At 36.8% G+C, this 18,411-nt stretch overlaps 1 protein-coding gene across 7 annotated transcripts in view; it reads right to left on the reverse strand.

Annotated features, from left to right (window-relative positions):
- GABRG3 (gamma-aminobutyric acid type A receptor subunit gamma3) overlaps positions 1-18,411 on the reverse strand; it is a 574,336-nt gene that overhangs the window by 10,178 nt on the left and 545,747 nt on the right. For all 7 annotated transcript variants that reach the window (XM_054451434.2, XM_063652473.1, XM_054451435.2 and 4 more), the window contains one exon: positions 5,185-5,337. In XM_054451434.2, the coding sequence (XP_054307409.1) occupies positions 5,185-5,337 (153 nt within the window). The remainder of the gene's footprint in view (positions 1-5,184; positions 5,338-18,411) is intronic.

An 18,411-nucleotide genomic window follows, 5' to 3' on the forward strand; every position in this document is an offset into this window, starting at 1 on the left:
ATAAAAATTTCATTGAGTTCTTCTTTACATCCTCTATTTCTTTGTGGAACTTTTCTATTTTTTCATTTAGCTGAAGCATGTGTGCATTCGCTCATTGAAGCACATTTATGACTGATTATTTTAAAATCCTAGTCAGATAATTCTAACTACTGTATCATCTTGATATTGGCATTTTCTTTTTGATATGATGAGTGATATTTTATTGTATCCTGGACATTTCTGGTATAATTTTATCAGACTAAAATATTATATAGGAAATCTTTAAAGTAGTCGTACTTACAACATATTTAGAACAAAAATACTAATATAAAGACTAATAAATTAAATTAAAATTTCTGCACATCAAATGCATAAAAAGAGGAGAAAGATGCTATTCATTGGAAAAATGTATTTATTTTATATAAATGCAAAACCACAAATCTTCATGATGTTTCTTTTTACCTAATAACATGAAATATCTCTATTCAAGTGTGTTTTCATGTCAGAAATGTTTTAAAGTTTTCCTCACCTAAGATTCACTTTTTGGTCTGAGAAATCTTTATCTAATCTAATATAATCCTAACATTTTTCTAGAAATTTAACATTTCTAGTGTTACCATTTGAGTATAATCCATTTTAAGTAATTTTTTGTGTATGGCAGGAGGTGGATATTGAAATTCACTTTCATGATGTAATTATTAGGTGCAGAGTTCTATAATATCCAATAGCTCAAAGACATTAATATTGGTGTTCAGATCCTCCATTCCTTTACTGGCTTTTTGGTTGTTGACTGGTTTAATCACTTAAATAAGTGGACAAATGTGCTTGTTTGTGTACACTGCTGATAGAAGTATATTTAAATATCAAACTGTGATTGATTTCAAAAATTTACCCTCTTCTCAGTTTTTGTTGCTTTTAATATGAAGCTCTAATACTAGGCACAGTTATATTTATGAATGTCTTGTCTTTCTGTTGAATTTACCCTTTTATTATTATTATATGCTCCCATTTATTTCTACATTGAATTCTTAGCTATGCTTTTTATTATATTTTCATACATTTTTAACAGATTACAATAAGATTTCTTAACATATCTACTTAGAATTTTTTTAGAATTACTTCACCCATTTTTATACCACATAGGAACATAGTTCCATATGTCCCACAACCTCATTGCTATTTATGGTTTACATTTTATTTTTTCTGATGTCATAAGTCCCATCTTGCAATATTATTATTTTGACTTTAATTGAAAGAATAAAAATAGAAAACTAGTTTTTTTTTAAACTTCACCGCATACTTACCATTTCTGATGTTTTTCATTACTTCTTGTAAATCCATTTTTCTACTGATTTATTTCTATTAACCTAATTAGCTTGCTTTAGAATTTTCACTATGGTTTTAGATTTTCTGTGACAAATTAGCATAGATTTTGTTTATCTAAAAAAATCTTCATTCTGATGAAATTTTTGAAGTATATTTTCTCTGGATATAGAATTTCAGTACTTTAAAGATGGCAACTGACTATCTTCTGGTCTCCATTATTGCACATGAAGAACCAGTCAGTCATATTTTTCTCATCCACATGACAGGACATTTTTATTTATCTACTTTCAAGTATTCTCTTTATTTTTGATTGTCATCCTTTGAACTATGATGGCTTTCTTTGTATTTATCTTGCTTGTACCTCACTAAGCTATTTGAATTTGTAGGCTAATGTTTTTCACCAAACATTGGAATTTCTTAACCACGTTTTCAAAAATATTTGTCGTCATTCTTTTTCTCTTCTTATTCTGATTTTAACTATCACCTCAGTTATAGTCAGTTATAGTTATGTTATGCATATTCATATTGTATCACAGATCACTGGGACTTCTTTCTTTTTAATCTTTTTATTCCTTTGTTCTTCAGATTAGATAAATTTCATCTGGTGGTCTTCAATTTTATATAAACTTTTATTTCTGCCATCTTCAATCTGCTCTTAAGTCTAGTTAGTGAATTTTCAATCAAGATATTATACATTTCATTCTAGAATTTCTTTTTATATACTTTCTGTCATGAGATAACCCATCTATTCATTAATTAAAATCATATTGTCCTTTAAGTCTTCATTGTTATAATAGCTGTTGTAAAAGTCCATGCCTACTGAGTCAGCAATAGACTTCTCTTTGCTTTTTATTAATCTTTCTTTCTTTGTAATCATGGGTAACATTTTTCTACATCTTAGAATGTCTAATAAGTTCTTATTATAACTCCTTATAATGTAAAGAGTCTGCACTATATTATCTTTTTAAGAAGCCCTTTGAATTCTTCTGACAAACAGTTAATTTACTGATGGTTCTCCTTGATCTTGTTATTGCTTGGTTCAAGCTTCATTAAAGGACATCTAGAGTACCCCCTTTATTTCTAGGCACAGACTTTTTGGTGTCTAAACTAAACATCTTATTGTTAATAAAGTTCCTCAGTTCTTCTGGCTATAAATTTATTATCTGACTGCACTGTGAAATTCTAGCTTCTGTGTCTTGAGCCCAGAACAACTATTCTCTGTAGGATTTTCATAGTCTCAAGTTGTATAAACATAGTTATATATTATATCACTTTGAAGCTTATCTTTAGATGTCTTGTGTACAGTGACATCTAATATATGTAACTATGAAGCCATAACCCCAAGGGTTAGTCACTAAATCTATGTTGATTTGCCTACAATTCTACCATGTATTTTCTATAAGTATGCAAAACTAGTATAGGTAGAGGATATTACAGGCTAATTAATCTCTTGGCATCTGGTCTACCCAGGCCCAGTGCTTTGTTCTTGAACAAACAAATAAAAAAACACAGAGAAATAACAATGCAAACATGAGAGATGTTGCAGAAATTTGAAATTGAGAAAGCTTCCTCTTTTCTATAGGATTTTTTTAGGGGAAAACAATCTCTATGTTCAGTCTTATATATTACCTGCCTTCAGAAAATCAAAACATTAGATTCAATGCCATCCCCATCAAGCTACCAATGACTTTCTTCACAGAATTGCAAAAAACTACTTTAAAGTTCATATGGAACCAAAAAAGAGCCCGCATCGCCAAGTCAATCCTAAGCCAAAAGAACAAAGCTGGAGGCATCACACTACCTGACTTCAAACTATACTACAAGGCTACAGTAACCAAAACAGCATGGTACTGGTACCAAAACAGAGGTATAGACCAAGGGAACAGAACAGAGCCCTCAGAAATAACACTGCGTATCTACAACTATCTGATCTTTGACAAACCTGAGAAAAACAAGCAATGGGGAAAGGATTCCCTATTTAATAAATGGTGCTGGGAAAACTCTCTAGCCATATGCAGAAAGCTGAAACTGGATCCCTTCCTTACACCTTATACAAAAATTAATGCAAGATGGATTAAAGACTTAAACGTTAGACCTAAAACCATAAAAACCCTAGAAGAAAACCTAGGCAATACCATTCAGGGCATAGGCATGGGCAAGGAATTCATGTCTAAAACACCAAAAGCAATGGCAACAAAAGCCAAAATTGACAAATGGGATCTAATTAAACTAAAGATCTTCTGCACAGCAAAAGAAACTACCATCAGAGTAAACAGGCAACCTACAAAATGGGAGAAAATTTTCGCAACCTACTCATCTGACAAAGGGCTAATATCCAGAATCTACAATGAACTCCAACAAATTTACAAGAAAAAAACAAACAACCCCATCAAAAAGTGGGCGAAGGACATGAACAGACACTTCTCAAAAGAAGACATTTATGCAGCCAAAAAAAACACATGAAAAAATGCTCACCATCACTGGCCATCAGAGAAATGCAAAGCAAAAGCACAATGAGATACCATCTCACACCAGTTAGAATGGCAATCATTAAAAAGTCAGGAAACAACAGGTGCTGGAGAGGATGTGGAGAAATAGGAACACTTATACACTGTTGGTGGGACTGTAAACTAGTTCAACCCTTGTGGAAGTCAGTGTGGAGATTCCTCAGGGATCTAGAACTAGAAATTCTATTTGACCCAGCCATCCCATTGCTAGGTATATACCCAAAGGACTATAAATCATGCTTCTATAAAGACACATGCACACATATGTTTATTGCGGCACTATTCACAATAGCAAAGACTTGGAACCAACCCAAATGTCCAACAGTGATAGACTGGATTAAGAAAATGTGGCACATATACACCATGAAATACTATGCAGCCATAAAAAATGATGAGTTCATGTCCTTTGTAGGGACATGGATGAAATTGGAAATCATCATTCTCAGTAAACTATCGCAAGAACAAAAAACCAAACACCGCATATTCTCACTCATAGGTGGGAATTGAACAATGAGAACACATGGACACAGGAAGGGGAACATCACACTCTGGGGACTGTTGTGGGGTTGGGGGAGGGGGGAGGGATAGCTTTAGGAGATATACCTAATGCTAAATGATGAGTTAATGGGTGCAGCGCACCAGCATGGCACATGTATACATATGTAACTAACCTGCACATTGTGCACATGTACCCTAAAACTTAAAGTATAATAATAATCAAATAAAAAAAGAAACAAAAAAAACAAAAAATCAAAACATTGAAAGTTAAGCAAAATTCCTGTCAGAAAGAAAACCTGACATAATGTATGTTGCACAGTTCTAAAACTACTGAAAGTTAGTGTTTTATTAAGAAGATTTTGGGAACCAGAGAAAAATTCATGAAAAGACTGAGTTTTAGTGTGTGCTCACAGCTGAAAAGAATGATCATTTTCTTGTTTGCTGATAAAGTTGCTATATACAAGCAGAGCTTCAATTATTGATCAACTATTTTTTACCAATACTATGTCTTCAGTCCTCAGAGGTGTGTGGCAAATTCTGTTCCCTGACATTAACGTAGGGAGACTTTTGAGTTGACAGGTTCTGGGATGTGCCTGTGTTTTTGTGATCATATCAGCCTGTGATACAGGATACTATCACCATGGATTTACTGTGAATCTCCTACGCCGTCTTGATTTAAGTGGCACACATAGAATCCCATTGTGAGAAAGAACAGCCTCGCTTGGCTTCTTAAGAGAAAATTCTAAGCATGGTTCAAGTCACCCTCAAATGAGATCATTCACATTTAAATAGTCTTTTACATTGAAGGTATTTTTTATGACTGCTTCTATATTAAAATTACACAAATTTATGGAAGAGATTTTTTGAAACTCACCTAATGCCGTTCTTGCTGGTGTAGCATCTTTTTTGATCCAAAATGACACCCAGGATAAAACCACAGTCAGTATACAGGGAATGTATGTCTGAATGGTGAAGTATCCCATTCTTCTACTCAATTCAAAATATATAGTCATGACAACATAATCACCTGTAATAAAATATTGTCAAAATTAAGACAACTTTGATGGGTCAAAAATAATTCAGGAAAATAATTTACAATTTATTTTGTTAAGTGAATGACTTGGATAAAAATGCACAATTACAACAATATCAAATCAGGAAATGGATCAAAATGCTGGTTTTCTTAAACTTAATTTTCATAGTATCCATGGCTGTACTAGGCATTTAATCGGTCAGTGTAAAGGGCACAAAACGAACATATTCACGGATAGAGTGAGAACACATGCAGATCTCTTCCACAACAGGCCATAAGTTGATGAGCTATTATTGCTTGAGTCCTTCCATAGGTTGTACAATTAAATTCAAGAGTAACAGGTAAACTCAACCCTCAAACAGACCCAGGGTCATTTTAAGGGATGCTTTTCCAATAATAACAAAGCTATCACATCTTACATAAACTTGTGTAACGATTTTATATTTTTATTTATTTATATCATTAAGTTTTGCTTATCAACTTTGCACTTTGTTTTAATTAATGTATGTATATTTATCTGATCCTTTTGTAACTCCAGGACTTAAGCTGTGCCAACCCAGAAAGTAAAAGGAGTAATCATTTCCTGACATTCCACTCTCTTCTACCGAAGCAGAGCCACACCATAAAGAAGCTGAGAGCAATGCAGATGTGACTAGAGATTACATAAGATCCCCCAGGGGCTTGAAACAGGGTGCATGCTTAATACATTGTACATTTTCTCCCCAAAGCATCTCCATTCATTTCTTGTCTAGGCCACCTCTTGCTGAGATTATTTCCTCATCCTCATCCTCCCCATTTGAATCCTCCACCCCTTTAGCCTGCTGGATTCAGCCATCCAGCGCCCGAAATCCACCATATCCAGAACTGAACTATCACCTTCCCCGTGCCAATACCTCCTCTTCTTTCAGGTCCATCTCTCACTTATTCAAAGAGGAAACCAAAAAGCCACCTCTGACTCCTCCTTTTCTCTTCTCAATGGTTCTATATGATCCATTGCTCTCAAATCCTTTCCCCATCTAGTCCAAGCTACCACCTTCTGCCATAGATCCAAGCTTATCTCCTAATGAACAGTCCTTTTGGCTCTAAATCATTCTACCTACTGCCGTCAAAAGGAACTTTGTAAAACACAAGTAACATTTTAGCCTTCTCCTTATTAGCTGCCCTTGCACAACTGTGACACTTTTATGTGGTCCACATCATTCTGCATTAAACACTCCTTGCCCTGTGCTCTCTACACTCTTGGCATCTGGTCTACCCAGGGCCTCAGACTTGCCAAAACCCTTCCCCACACTCCTCTGAATTCCTTCCCATCTGCATAGCATGCTCTTCTTTTCATTTCCCCAGCATCTAGATAGTTCCTATTCATTCACTTAGCTTAAAAATCACTTACTTCCCCAGGAAATCTTCCCTGACACCTTCCCATAAATTGGATGGATTTGTTTCTATAATTACTGATACAATATCTATCTTAAAACCAATAAACTGGTTGGTTTATAGAATATGTCTTGGGTTTACCAATGTTGGCTAACCATAATAAATTAATTAATATTTGCTGAATGAAAAGACTATCACTGAAGTCCCTTTTTTTTTTTTTTTTTTGAGACAGAGTTTCACTCTTGTCACCCAGGCTAGAGTGCAATGGCACAATCTTGGCTCACTGCAACCTCCGCCTCCCAGGTTCAAGCAATTCTCTTGCCTCCGCCTTTCAAGTAGCTGGGATTACAGGCATGTGCCCCCACGTCTGGCTAATTCTTTTTTTTTTTTTTTTTTTTTGCATTTTTAGTAGATATGGGGTTTCACCATGTTGATCAGGCTGGTCTTGAACTCCTGACTTCAGGTGATCCACCTGCTTTGGCCTCCCAAAGTGCTGGGATTACAGGCGTGAGCCACCACGCCCAGCCCGAAGTCCCATTTTTACTTGAAAGATTGACAGGGAGATGGTATTGGGCTCAGATGAAAACTATGCTCCCAATAAATTAGAATTTTTTGCAGGATGAAATACTCTGTTGTAGCAATATTTAGAGTTGTTGATAGAAACATCAACTTTGATACCATTTACCAAGAAACATTTAAAAATTTAAACAAATTAATATTTCAGTACAAAGAAATTAGGATGATTAGCCTGAAGCAATAAAAGAGCACAAGTATATATTTTAAAGTCATGTGAATGCCAAAATTACATTATTTCCTAAGGAAATGTGATTTGAATTATGTGTGATTCTTAATGTCTATTAATTTTTTGCATAAAATTGCAATCAAAACCCTAGAGGAATAAACAAACAAGCTAACATACAGAAAAACAAAGCATAATAAATCACCCTAGGAGTTATGCACAGTCCAAATGGAACATCCAAAGAGTTGAATAATTTAAATTATCACCATTGCAGGTTACTGACAAGATAAACAGAAAGACAACTCTAGACAAGACGCACAATTTATTACAGCAAATCCACCTGTTTTCTCCCTGCCTGGGGTGAGAGGGGCTCCCCATGCCTGTACTCAGTATACTCCCTTGCCTAATTCAGAAGTCTACCTGGGCATCCATGGTTATTAGCTTCCATGGTCATCCTGCTGAGGCTCTGCCTTTCCCAGACATGGGTGCTTTGCAGGAGGGAGGCAGTAGCACCAGTGAAAGTCCTAGTGTTGGGTGCATGACTGGAGGTATGCACAATATGGAGGTGTGCACGATACTGGCAATGACGGAGGAGACAGCCTCAGACAAAGTCCCAGTGCTGGGCACAATATGGAGGTGTGCACGATACTGGCAATGACGGAGGAGGCAGCCTCAGACACAGTCCCAGTGCTGGGCACATGCATGGAGGAGTGCACCATACTGGGAATGATGGAGGAGGCGGCACTAGTCAAAGTCCCAATGCTGGCAGCATGACTGGAACTGTGCATGATGCTGGCACCGATGGATGAGGCAGCAGCACCAGTCAAAGTTCCAGTGCTGGGAGCACGCATGGAGGTGGGCACGATGCTGTCAGTGATGGAGGAGGCAGCAGAATGACCCATGAAGATGATTTCTTCCTCGGCTCATATTCAGAGGAAAGTCAGGACCTGAAACTTGTTATTTCCAATCCCAAATACTTGTTTTATTTATTTCATTAGATAGCAATCCATTCTCAATAATTGCTTTTTAGCATTAAACATAGAAATAAAATTTGCCCCAGGATGATGTTTTGAAACATCACAGTGGACTAGTTGGGGCTTTTCTATTTACTTATTTATTCATTTATTTTAGGGTTAGTAAGTTCCATATCTGGTAGTTCCCACCACCAGAGAGAGACTGACACGCATTTATTTGCTCTCAGTGATTCCACGTTCACATTCTCAGAAAGCCTCTGACAGGGTCAATTTCAGACAGGTCAGAATCAGATAAATAAAACCAGTGGTGTAGAAGATTGTATTGGCTTAGGTTAGATTGCTGCCCATCTTGGACAAATCAACTTCAAGTGAGGCAGGTTCGGATAAGAACATGGCAGCTCCCAGGTTGGCTGTGGAAGGAGGAGCAGTTCCCAGAAGATGGGGCTTTATCCCGAGAAGAAAGATAGGTTGACGGGTAGGGATAACAGAGGTAATCTGGCTTGGAAACACCAAAGGAAGTAAGTGTACAAATTTTCTTTGTTGTATCATTTAATGGCTCTATATTGAAGTATATTTCCATGTTTCTCAGAGAACATACAAATATTCTTTATTCATACTTCATACAATTAGTTTATTGTAAAATACAAGGACATGGTACATTTAAAGACCTTTTTCTTCATTTTACTAAACTTTATGTTTGTAAAATTATTATTTTAATGAATCAGCGGGTAGATAATAAATTATTATTGAAAAAGGAAGTTGGTAGGGGTGTTATTTTTTTTTTCTGAAAATGCTAACCAGCTGCTAGATAACATCTTGTGGGCCACATTAATAAAATACCAAATATATAAGCAAATTTACAATGTTTAAATTCTAAGTTTCTGTTTTGAAATTTGACAGCAACATAGCATCTCATGCTTTAAAATTCCAGTCGAGTTTCAGAAAGAGATCTTCACAGAAAATTAAAAAAAAGGAAAACCCTTTACAGAATGTATTTCTAATGTATGAGCTCTAAAGATGTTCCCACCTGAATTTATCATCCCATTTAATTGGTAAGATTGGAAGTTCATATAGATATTTTCAATATTCCAACTCCTCTACGGACTAGGTGAATCTTTTGTAATTGCATTATCCCCAGAGTATACTATTTCAAAACCATTATTTACTCATGTCATAGATACCACATTTCTTTATTGCATCTCTGGCACCAAAAACATCCTTTGAGTCTCCTTTAAACGTTGTTATTTCCCTCCATCTCCTCTCCTTCTCACGGTCATCTCTGCCCCATCCTCCCAACCCCACCAACTTACAGATACATCCAGCCTGGTTTCCTTTCAAAATTGCCTAAGCTTAATACTCTCTGAAAAGCCACCTGAGGCCTGGAGATTAGCAAGCAATGCTCAGCCAAAAAGCCTAATGTTCTCCATCTTATTCTTCAAGTTTGCCCTGAGGTGACTTGTCTTTTTCTTTTCTTTGTTACGTTTATTTATAAAAAGAAGTTCCAGCCTGTCGCGGTGGCTCAAGCCTGTAATCCCAGCAATTTGGGAAGCTGGGTTGGGTGGATAACCTGAGGTCAGGGGTTCAAAACCCGCCTGGCCAACATGGTGAAACCCCATCTCTACTAAAAACACAAAAAGTTAGTTGGGTGTGGTGGTGGACGCCTGTAATCCCAGCTACTCAGGAGGCTGAGGCAGGATAATCTCTTGAACCTGGGAGGCAGAGGTTGCAGTGAGCCGAGATAGTGCCACTGCATTCCAGCCTGGGCAATGAGAGCAAAACTCCGTCTCAAAAAAAAAAAAAAAATTAAGACATTAAAAAAGAAGTTCCTAATTTTAGGGAAATTAAATTTATCAACCTTTTATTTTACCATTCATACCATTTGTGTCATTCTTGAGAATTTGTTCCTTAACCCAGGACCATCAAGTTTCCTTATACAAGTTTTGCTTTTCTCCTAGTTTTCCTCCTATGCAATTACTTCTCCAATTCAAGTTTTCTGAATTCTGTGATTAGTGGCTGCACCATCATTTATTGCTACTTCCAGTCATCTGCAGGCCCACCTGTCTTTTATTTGTGTGTTCGTATCTGTATGAATCTGTGTGTGTGTTTTGATTCCGACACAGAACCACACTGTCTTAATCAGCATAACTGTGGCAGACACATGCTGAAGTGACCCCCAGTTAGTCATATAGTTGTATTGTTCCCTCCTCATGAGTGTGGGCAAAACCTGATTTGGTTTCACTTAATGGATCAACTCCCTTGATTGAATTTCTTTATATGGCAAAGATGAATAAATTTTGCAAATGTAATTAAGACCCAAAATCTGTTGATTTCAAATTAATCAAAGAAAGATTATCCTGGGTGACCCTGACTTAATCAGGTGAAAGATGTTAAAAGAAAGACTGAGCCTTTCATGAAGAGAGAGACTGTCCTCTGTTCTCTACAGCTGCAAAGAATAATTCTGTCAACAACTTGAGTTTGGAAATTGATTCTTCCTCAGTCAAGTCTCCAGATGAGACTGAAGCTCAGCCAACTCCTTAATTGCAGCCCTAAGAGCCTAAGCAAAGTTCCCCGCTAAGCCACACCTAATTCATAGAAATTATAAGGTCATAAATGTGTTTTGTTTTAAACTACTAAGTTTGTGGCAATTTGTTAAACTGAAATGGAAAACTAATACAATAGCATTGGCCACAAGTAGAGAAGCTGTCAATCTTTGTATTCTTCTCCATGGATGCCTTGGCTTTTCTTGGGTCTTTGTGCTTATAAAATTGTAGAATCAGTTTGAAAATTTTTCACAAACATTGTTGGTATTTTGATTGGAATAAATTATGCATCCTCATTTATTTAGATAATCAGTGTAGCTGCCTGAAAGTACAGCAGTTAAGAAAAAGTTTTTGTCATCATGAAGTTTTATCTATTTCAATTTGCATATCCTTCAGTGAAATATTGGATTACTTGTAAATTTGTTTGAGTTCATTGTAGATTCTGGATATTAGCCCTTTGTCAGATGAGTAGGTTGCGAAAATTTTCTCCCATTTTGTAGGTTGCCTCTTCACTCTGATGGTAGTTTCTTTTGCTGTGCAGAAGCTCTTTAGTTTAATTAGATCCCATTTGTCAATTTTGGCTTTTGTTGCCATTGCTTGTGGTGTTTTAGACATGAATTCCTTGCCCATGCCTATGTCCTGAATGGTAATGCCTAGGTTTTCTTCTAGGGTTTTTATGGTTTTAGGTCTAACATTTAAGTCTTTAATCCATCTTGAATTGATTTTTGTATAAGGTGTAAGGAAGGGATCCAGTTTCAGCTTTCTCCATATGGCTAGCCAGTTTTCCCAGCACCATTTATTAAATAAGGAATTCTTTCCCCATTTCTTGTTTTTCTCAGGTTTGTCAAAGATCAGATAGTTGTAGATATGTGGCGTTATTTCTGACGGTTCTGTTCTGTTCCGTTGATCTATATCTCTGTTTTGGTACCAGTACCATGCTGTTTTGGTTACTGTAGCCTTGTAGTATAGTTTGAAGTCAGGTAGTGTGATGCCTCCAGCTTTGTTCTTTTGGCTTAGGATTGACTTGGCGATGCAGGCTCTTTGGCACATGTATACATATGTAACTAACCTGCACATTGCACACATGTACCATAAAACCTAAAGTATAATAATAATAAAAAAAAAAGAAATGTACAGTCCATCCTTGGTCCCCCAGTAAACATGTATATAACATTCTTTTCATACACACAACTCCAAAATGTCCTGCTTAAAATTCCCCAACTTTCCCAGGTGAAACCCCAAACAGTAGTTTTCTGGCCTAAAATCATACTAGCCCTGCATTCTGTGATTTAATGACCTGAGCAATATTTCTCTGTGACTAGGCTTTCTGAGGACTATCTATTCCTATTCCACTCAAGTTCAATAATGTATTTATATGGTTCCTTACAATATGTAATACATTTAATAAACAATAATAGAGAAAAATTAACATCATTAAAATAAAACTAAAAAAAAAAAAAAGAAATATTGGATTACTTCCATAAAGCTTTGGCAAGTCTTTTGTTAGATTTAGTTCTTGATATATGTTTATTTCTGTTGCTATGGATGATGTATTTCAATTAAATTAAAATTACATTTATATTTAAGTTCGTGTTTTAAGTTTTTCTTTTTTCCTGATTTGTTATAACTTTATTAACATGTGTCTCGTGTCCTGTTTTCCTGGGACCTGGTTGGCAGATTCATGTCTTCCTTCATTTCAGGATTTTTTTTTTCCAATACAGCCTTTAAACATTTTATTCTATTTGCTTTATTCTTTTCCTCGTCTCACAAACATTAATTATGTGTTTGTGAGCACTCTGTTTGATTTATACATCTATCATTTTTTTCTTACTATTCACTGTTTGAGTGCATTCCTCAGTATTACTAAACTTGTTCTTCATGTTCCTGACAATATTATCAGCAGATTAGATTCTGTAACAACTACTTGTCATGTGACTTTCATTTTTTTTTTTTTTTTTTTTGAGACAGAGTCTCACTCTGTCGCCCAGGCTGGAGTGCAGTGGCGGCGATCTCGGCTCACTGCAAGCTCTGCCTCCCAGGTTCATGCCATTCTCCTGCCTCAGCCTCCCGAGTAGCTGGGACTACAGGCGCCCACCACCACGCCCGGCTAATTTTTTTGTATTTTTTTAGTAGAGACGGGGTTTCACCATGTTAGCCAGGATGGTCTCGATCTCCTGACCTTGTGATCTGCTCGCCCTGGCCTCCCAAAGTGCTGGGATTACAGGTGTGAGCTACTCCGCCCGGCCGTGGCTTTCATTTTTTATGATTTTATTTCTTCTCCTTCCCTCCCCACAATATCTCCTGGCCTGCTTGATATCTCCTCTCACCTTTTCAGGTCCGTCTGTGTTTCTTTTATCTTCTTTTGAGTGACTTCAGTTTTGAGCTAAAATTTTCTTCACTTGGTCCAAGATCATAGGGAAGTATTTGTCTGGAATGTTCTTAATATACATGTCCTCCATCGGCATTTGTAGTGTTTTGTCTTATTCTTTGGAATCTCTGCATGGGTCCCATTTGCATTTCTAACTCAAGTTCACAGGAGGCACTTTTTGGAGGTCAGCCCTAGGGTATGAATAGTGCCTGCAGAGGTCAACTCAGCACAAATGTGTTGTCTCAGCAGGTTTTGGAGCCCTTGGCCATCTACTCCCCTGGGCTTTGCCCTTGAGCAGTGTATCTGAGCCCTGTTTGTGAGTCTGAGCCCTGTTTGTGAGTTCTTTTCTTCTCCGCAACCACCATATGTGAGTGTGCCAGTGGCTCAGCCTGGAGACCTTCTCCCTTCTATTCTTTAATTTTCTAGAGGATCTCAACTAGTTCCAGGATTTTAAATACTATCAGTGCTTCGTGTAGTTGACCACTTTTGGGAACTTTAGACTCATCTACCCTTGCATCATCTCAATATGTCCACACAGATATAACAGGCATTTCAAAATCAACAGGCCACGTGAGTCCTGCCTCTCCTGCCTCCTGCTCTGTAACAAGCAGCTCCACCTGCAGTGTACTGTGCTCAACAAACATTCACTCTGTCCTAGTTGCTCTGACCTTCAACCTCACAGTCAGCCTTTCTTCTTCTCTTATCCTCATATTATATATTTACTCCATAAAAATGCATTAAACATGCTTAGATTCCAACCACATTTTACTACTCTAATGCACCAATTACATCGCACTTGATTATTGTAATAATAATAATACAATATAATATTATTGCAATATAATAATAATTGTAATCATTGCTTAATTTGTCCTTCTGCAGATTATTTTCTATCTAACAGCCAACATAATCCTTTTAAAATAGGGGTCAAATCAAGCCTTTCCAAGCTCACTCCAGGAACTTCCTATCTCATTGAGATTAATACTAAGAGCGTGGCTTGGACTACAAACTCCTTCATGGTTTGGGCTCCCTCCCAGTCAAGGAAACAGCTCTTGCCCCATTGTCCCTTCTGCTGTCCCCCACACACTTGATCTTGCTCCTTTGCTCTTGCATTTCCAGTTGCTAGAACGTTCCTCCCACAAATCTCCAGCATTGCTTACTTCCTCACTGACTCAGTTGTCCAAATGTGTCCCTATTAGATTATTGACTACCTGTGTAAAGTAAGAATGGTTTGCAATTGGAGACACAATGGATCTATGAATAGTGGGAATCTGTTACCCCTTTCCCTGCTCTGTTTCTCTCTGTAGCACTTATCCTCTTGAAATATATGAGATACATATTTACTTGTTTATCATCTATTCCCTCTACCCCACAGAATACAAGTTCCATGATGACACTTTGTCCCTTTTCTTTGCTTCCTGAGCTCTTGTAGGCCTTCTGTGAATGTTTGTTCAATGATCTTTTAATCTTCTCATCATCATACCTCCTGAGATTTTGCGTTGAGCAGTATATCAGTGTGGATTTAAAAAGATCTTTATAAGCTACACGGGTAGGTACAGTGATGTAGTGTTTCCTTTTCCATGGTTAGTAGCAGTATAGCTAATCTCTTTTCTAACTCACGTATTAATTGCCTAATTCATGGAATGAGCCTGTCCCTTCTTCAGCATCACCAACACCTCCCTTTCGCTATCAGAGGGGACATGGCTCAGGGATGCTCCTCTAGACTGCATCCTCCTTGCCCCAGCCAGCTCTCACACACATATACACAGTGTTAGGTAGGTCAGAAGTTTCTTGAAGGGCCCATCTATTTTTTACAAAACTCTGCACCTTACAAAAGAATTGTAGATAATTCCGTGTGTTTTTGGTGCTTCTTTTAATTTAGTCACTAATTTACCTTGCTCCTTTTATTCCTTGTATTGGCAGATTTGTGCCTACAGTCAATGATAATTGTTTTTTCTTCCTTTTCTTTTCACTTTTGTTTCGGCATTCTATTGTTTCCAGAGAGGAATGTGTGGTAAAAATCTTCTCTATCCCACACTACCTCATTTTTAAAAGAAGAATCACACAAGTGTTTTTATTTATATAAAGAATTGAGTTTATACCCATATCCTTACCATTCACTTTTATGACCACTGAAAGAAAAAAATAAAGTATTACATATTTTGAAACAAAAAGTGCTAATTTTTATTACAATCAGTTTTTAACTTCATGCCCGTAATCCTGTTTAACCGTAAAGTAACGGATAGTTTTTAGAAAAAGTAATTCTTGGCCAAATTGAGGTATAAATATAATGTAAAAAGTTAATTAGTTAATATGATTGTCAACAAATGAGGTGCTGGAGGAAACTTTAGGATAATTACAGGCACCACCAAATATAATATGATTCAGTAAATTTATTCAGCTAGAAATTTCTACCTAATCACTAAATGCTGAGTCTGGGGTAGCATGAAAATATGAAGCCTCTGATTGCCACAGGGATAAGGGTTTCTCATGCTCTTGCCAGTTTCTTATCCAGAAACACCACCATCTTTATAAAGGGAGGATCAAGGAGAATCCTGAGAAAGCCTCCCCATGGGGCCACCTGGGAGAGGATGACAGAACTCATTGTGAGAACTCCACCCACGTCCACATCACTGTGTCCCCTGTGAAGCAAATGTCTCAGTACACAGGGGGAAGGGCAACAAAAACTGGTGCAACAGGGGAATGGTGGAAATCTACTGCAGCTGTGTGTGTGTGACTGGAAAATCAAGCAAGCACTACCCCTGGGGGAGAGATGGCAGTACTGTTGGGCCCAACATTACATCTGGAGAAGGCACAGGAACATTTGTGAAGGTCACACTCTAAGAACTAGGTTTACAAATCATGCCTAAGACTAAGCCTTACTCCAAACATTGATAACATCTCACCATCCCTTGATCCAACCACCCACACACAACAAGTATAGAATGAAAACAGCTGTGTAGTCCAGGTGGTGACTGCAAGAGACAGATGTTCCCTGGGAAGAGTGCAAGGGAAAGAGTCAAAACTGAGCCACAGGACCGGGAGTCAAGCAGATAGTCAACTTCAAACCTGGCTTAACTTCTAACTACATAAGCAAGAACCCTCACACTAAAAGCAGAGCAAAATGAAAGGCATGCTTATTTCTAAGCATACATAAAATTTATCTGAGTATCTACTATTCTATAAAACATGTCTAGCTTCCAAATAAAATTATGGGACATACAAAAACCAAAAATAGCAGCCTGAAAAGGCAAAATAATTACTAAGAACAGAACCAGATAGGAAAGAGGGTATTTAAATAATTATTTAATATGTTAATGGCTCTAATGGAGAAATAGGCAACATGCAAGACCAAAGAGGTGATTTGGTCAATCAATGGAAATTAGCATAATGGAAATTAGCAGATCAATGGAAATTATAAGAAAGAATCTAATGGAAGTACAAGAAATCAAAAATGTAGTAAGAGAGGTTAAGCATGCTTTTGATAGGCACATTAGTAAACTTATCATAGCCAAAGAAAGACCCAGTGAGCTTTACTATAGGTGAGTAGAAATTAGCCAATCTAAAACAAAAAGAGAAAATGAGTTAAAAAATCAGGACAGAGAAACCGAGAGCTGTGAAAAAATAACAAACTGTTTAATATACATATTATTTGAATTCCAAAAGAAGAAGAGAAAACAATATATTTGAAGAAATAATGGCTGAGAATTCTGCAAAAGAATGACAGACACCAAAGTACAAATCCAAGAAGCTCAAATATCAGCCAGAATCAAAAGAAAACAAACAAATAACAAACCCCCCAACTACATATATCATATTAAAAGTGTTGAAAACCAGATACAAAGGGAACATTTTGGAAGCAGCCAAGGGAAAAGAAGATACATTTTTGTTTTTTGCTTTTTCCCTCACGAGAGGAGCAAAAAGGGTAAGATTCACAGCAGACTTCTCTTCAGGAATCATGCAAGAAAGAAGACAATGGAATAAAATCTTTAAGTTTCTGAAAGAAAAAGTAAACCCACAGTGAAACTCAGTAAAAACACTTTCCAAAAGTGAAATAGACATAAACACTTTCTCAGAAAAATAAAAACTGAGGGAATTCAGCCGGGCACAGTGGCTCAAGCCTATAATCCCAGCACTTTAGGAGGCCAAGGCAGGCGGATCAGGAGGTCAGGAGATTGAAAGCATCCTGGCTAACACGGTGAAACCCCATCTCTACTAAAAATACAAAGAAACAACATTAGCTGGGCATGGTGGTGGGTGCCTGTGGTCCCAGCTACTCGGGAGGCTGGGGTGAGAGAATGGCGTGAACCTCGGAGGCAGAGTTTGCAGTGAGCCGAGATCACGCCACTGCACTCAGCCTGGGTGATAGAGTGAGACTCCATTTCAACAACAACAACAGCAACAACAACCAAAACAAAACAAAAAAAAACTGAGGGAATTCATTGGCAGAAGATCTAATCAATGAGAAATGGAAAGGAAGTTCTTCAGAGATAGGGAATATAATATATTTAGAAATTTGCATACATGCAAAGAAATTAAGAGCGTTGGAAATGTAATAAATGAGTGTATTTATGCTTTGGTAATATTGACTTTAAAAGTTAACTGTTTAAAGCAAAAATATACAATATATTTTATGTTTATAGCATAAGAAAAAATGAAATGTATAATAGCAATTATACAAGAGATGGAAGAAAGTAATAGGGAATATACTGTTAAAAGGTTTTTATACTACATATGTATCAGCATAATACTATTTGGAGGTCAACTCAGATTATTTAAAACTAAAAAGTTTTAAAAGATTGTTATACACAATAAGTCTAAACAGAAAACAAAATGGGAGCATTGTTAATTAAATGTAATGAAAGCAGCAAGAGGGAAAAGGAAACAACAGCTGGAAGACGTTTTTAAAAATGAGAGCGAGATCATATAATCTGACCTTATCAATAATCACTTTATATGTTAATGATCTAAACATCCCAGATGAAACACACAGGTTGTCAGCTTGGATAAAAATCAAGACTAAAGTATATGCTGCATAAAAGCCACTTTAAATATAAAGGCATATTTAGGTTA

The sequence above is a fragment of the Pongo pygmaeus genome, chromosome 16 (genome assembly GCF_028885625.2).
Source record: "Pongo pygmaeus isolate AG05252 chromosome 16, NHGRI_mPonPyg2-v2.0_pri, whole genome shotgun sequence".
Lineage (NCBI taxonomy): Eukaryota > Metazoa > Chordata > Mammalia > Primates > Hominidae > Pongo > Pongo pygmaeus.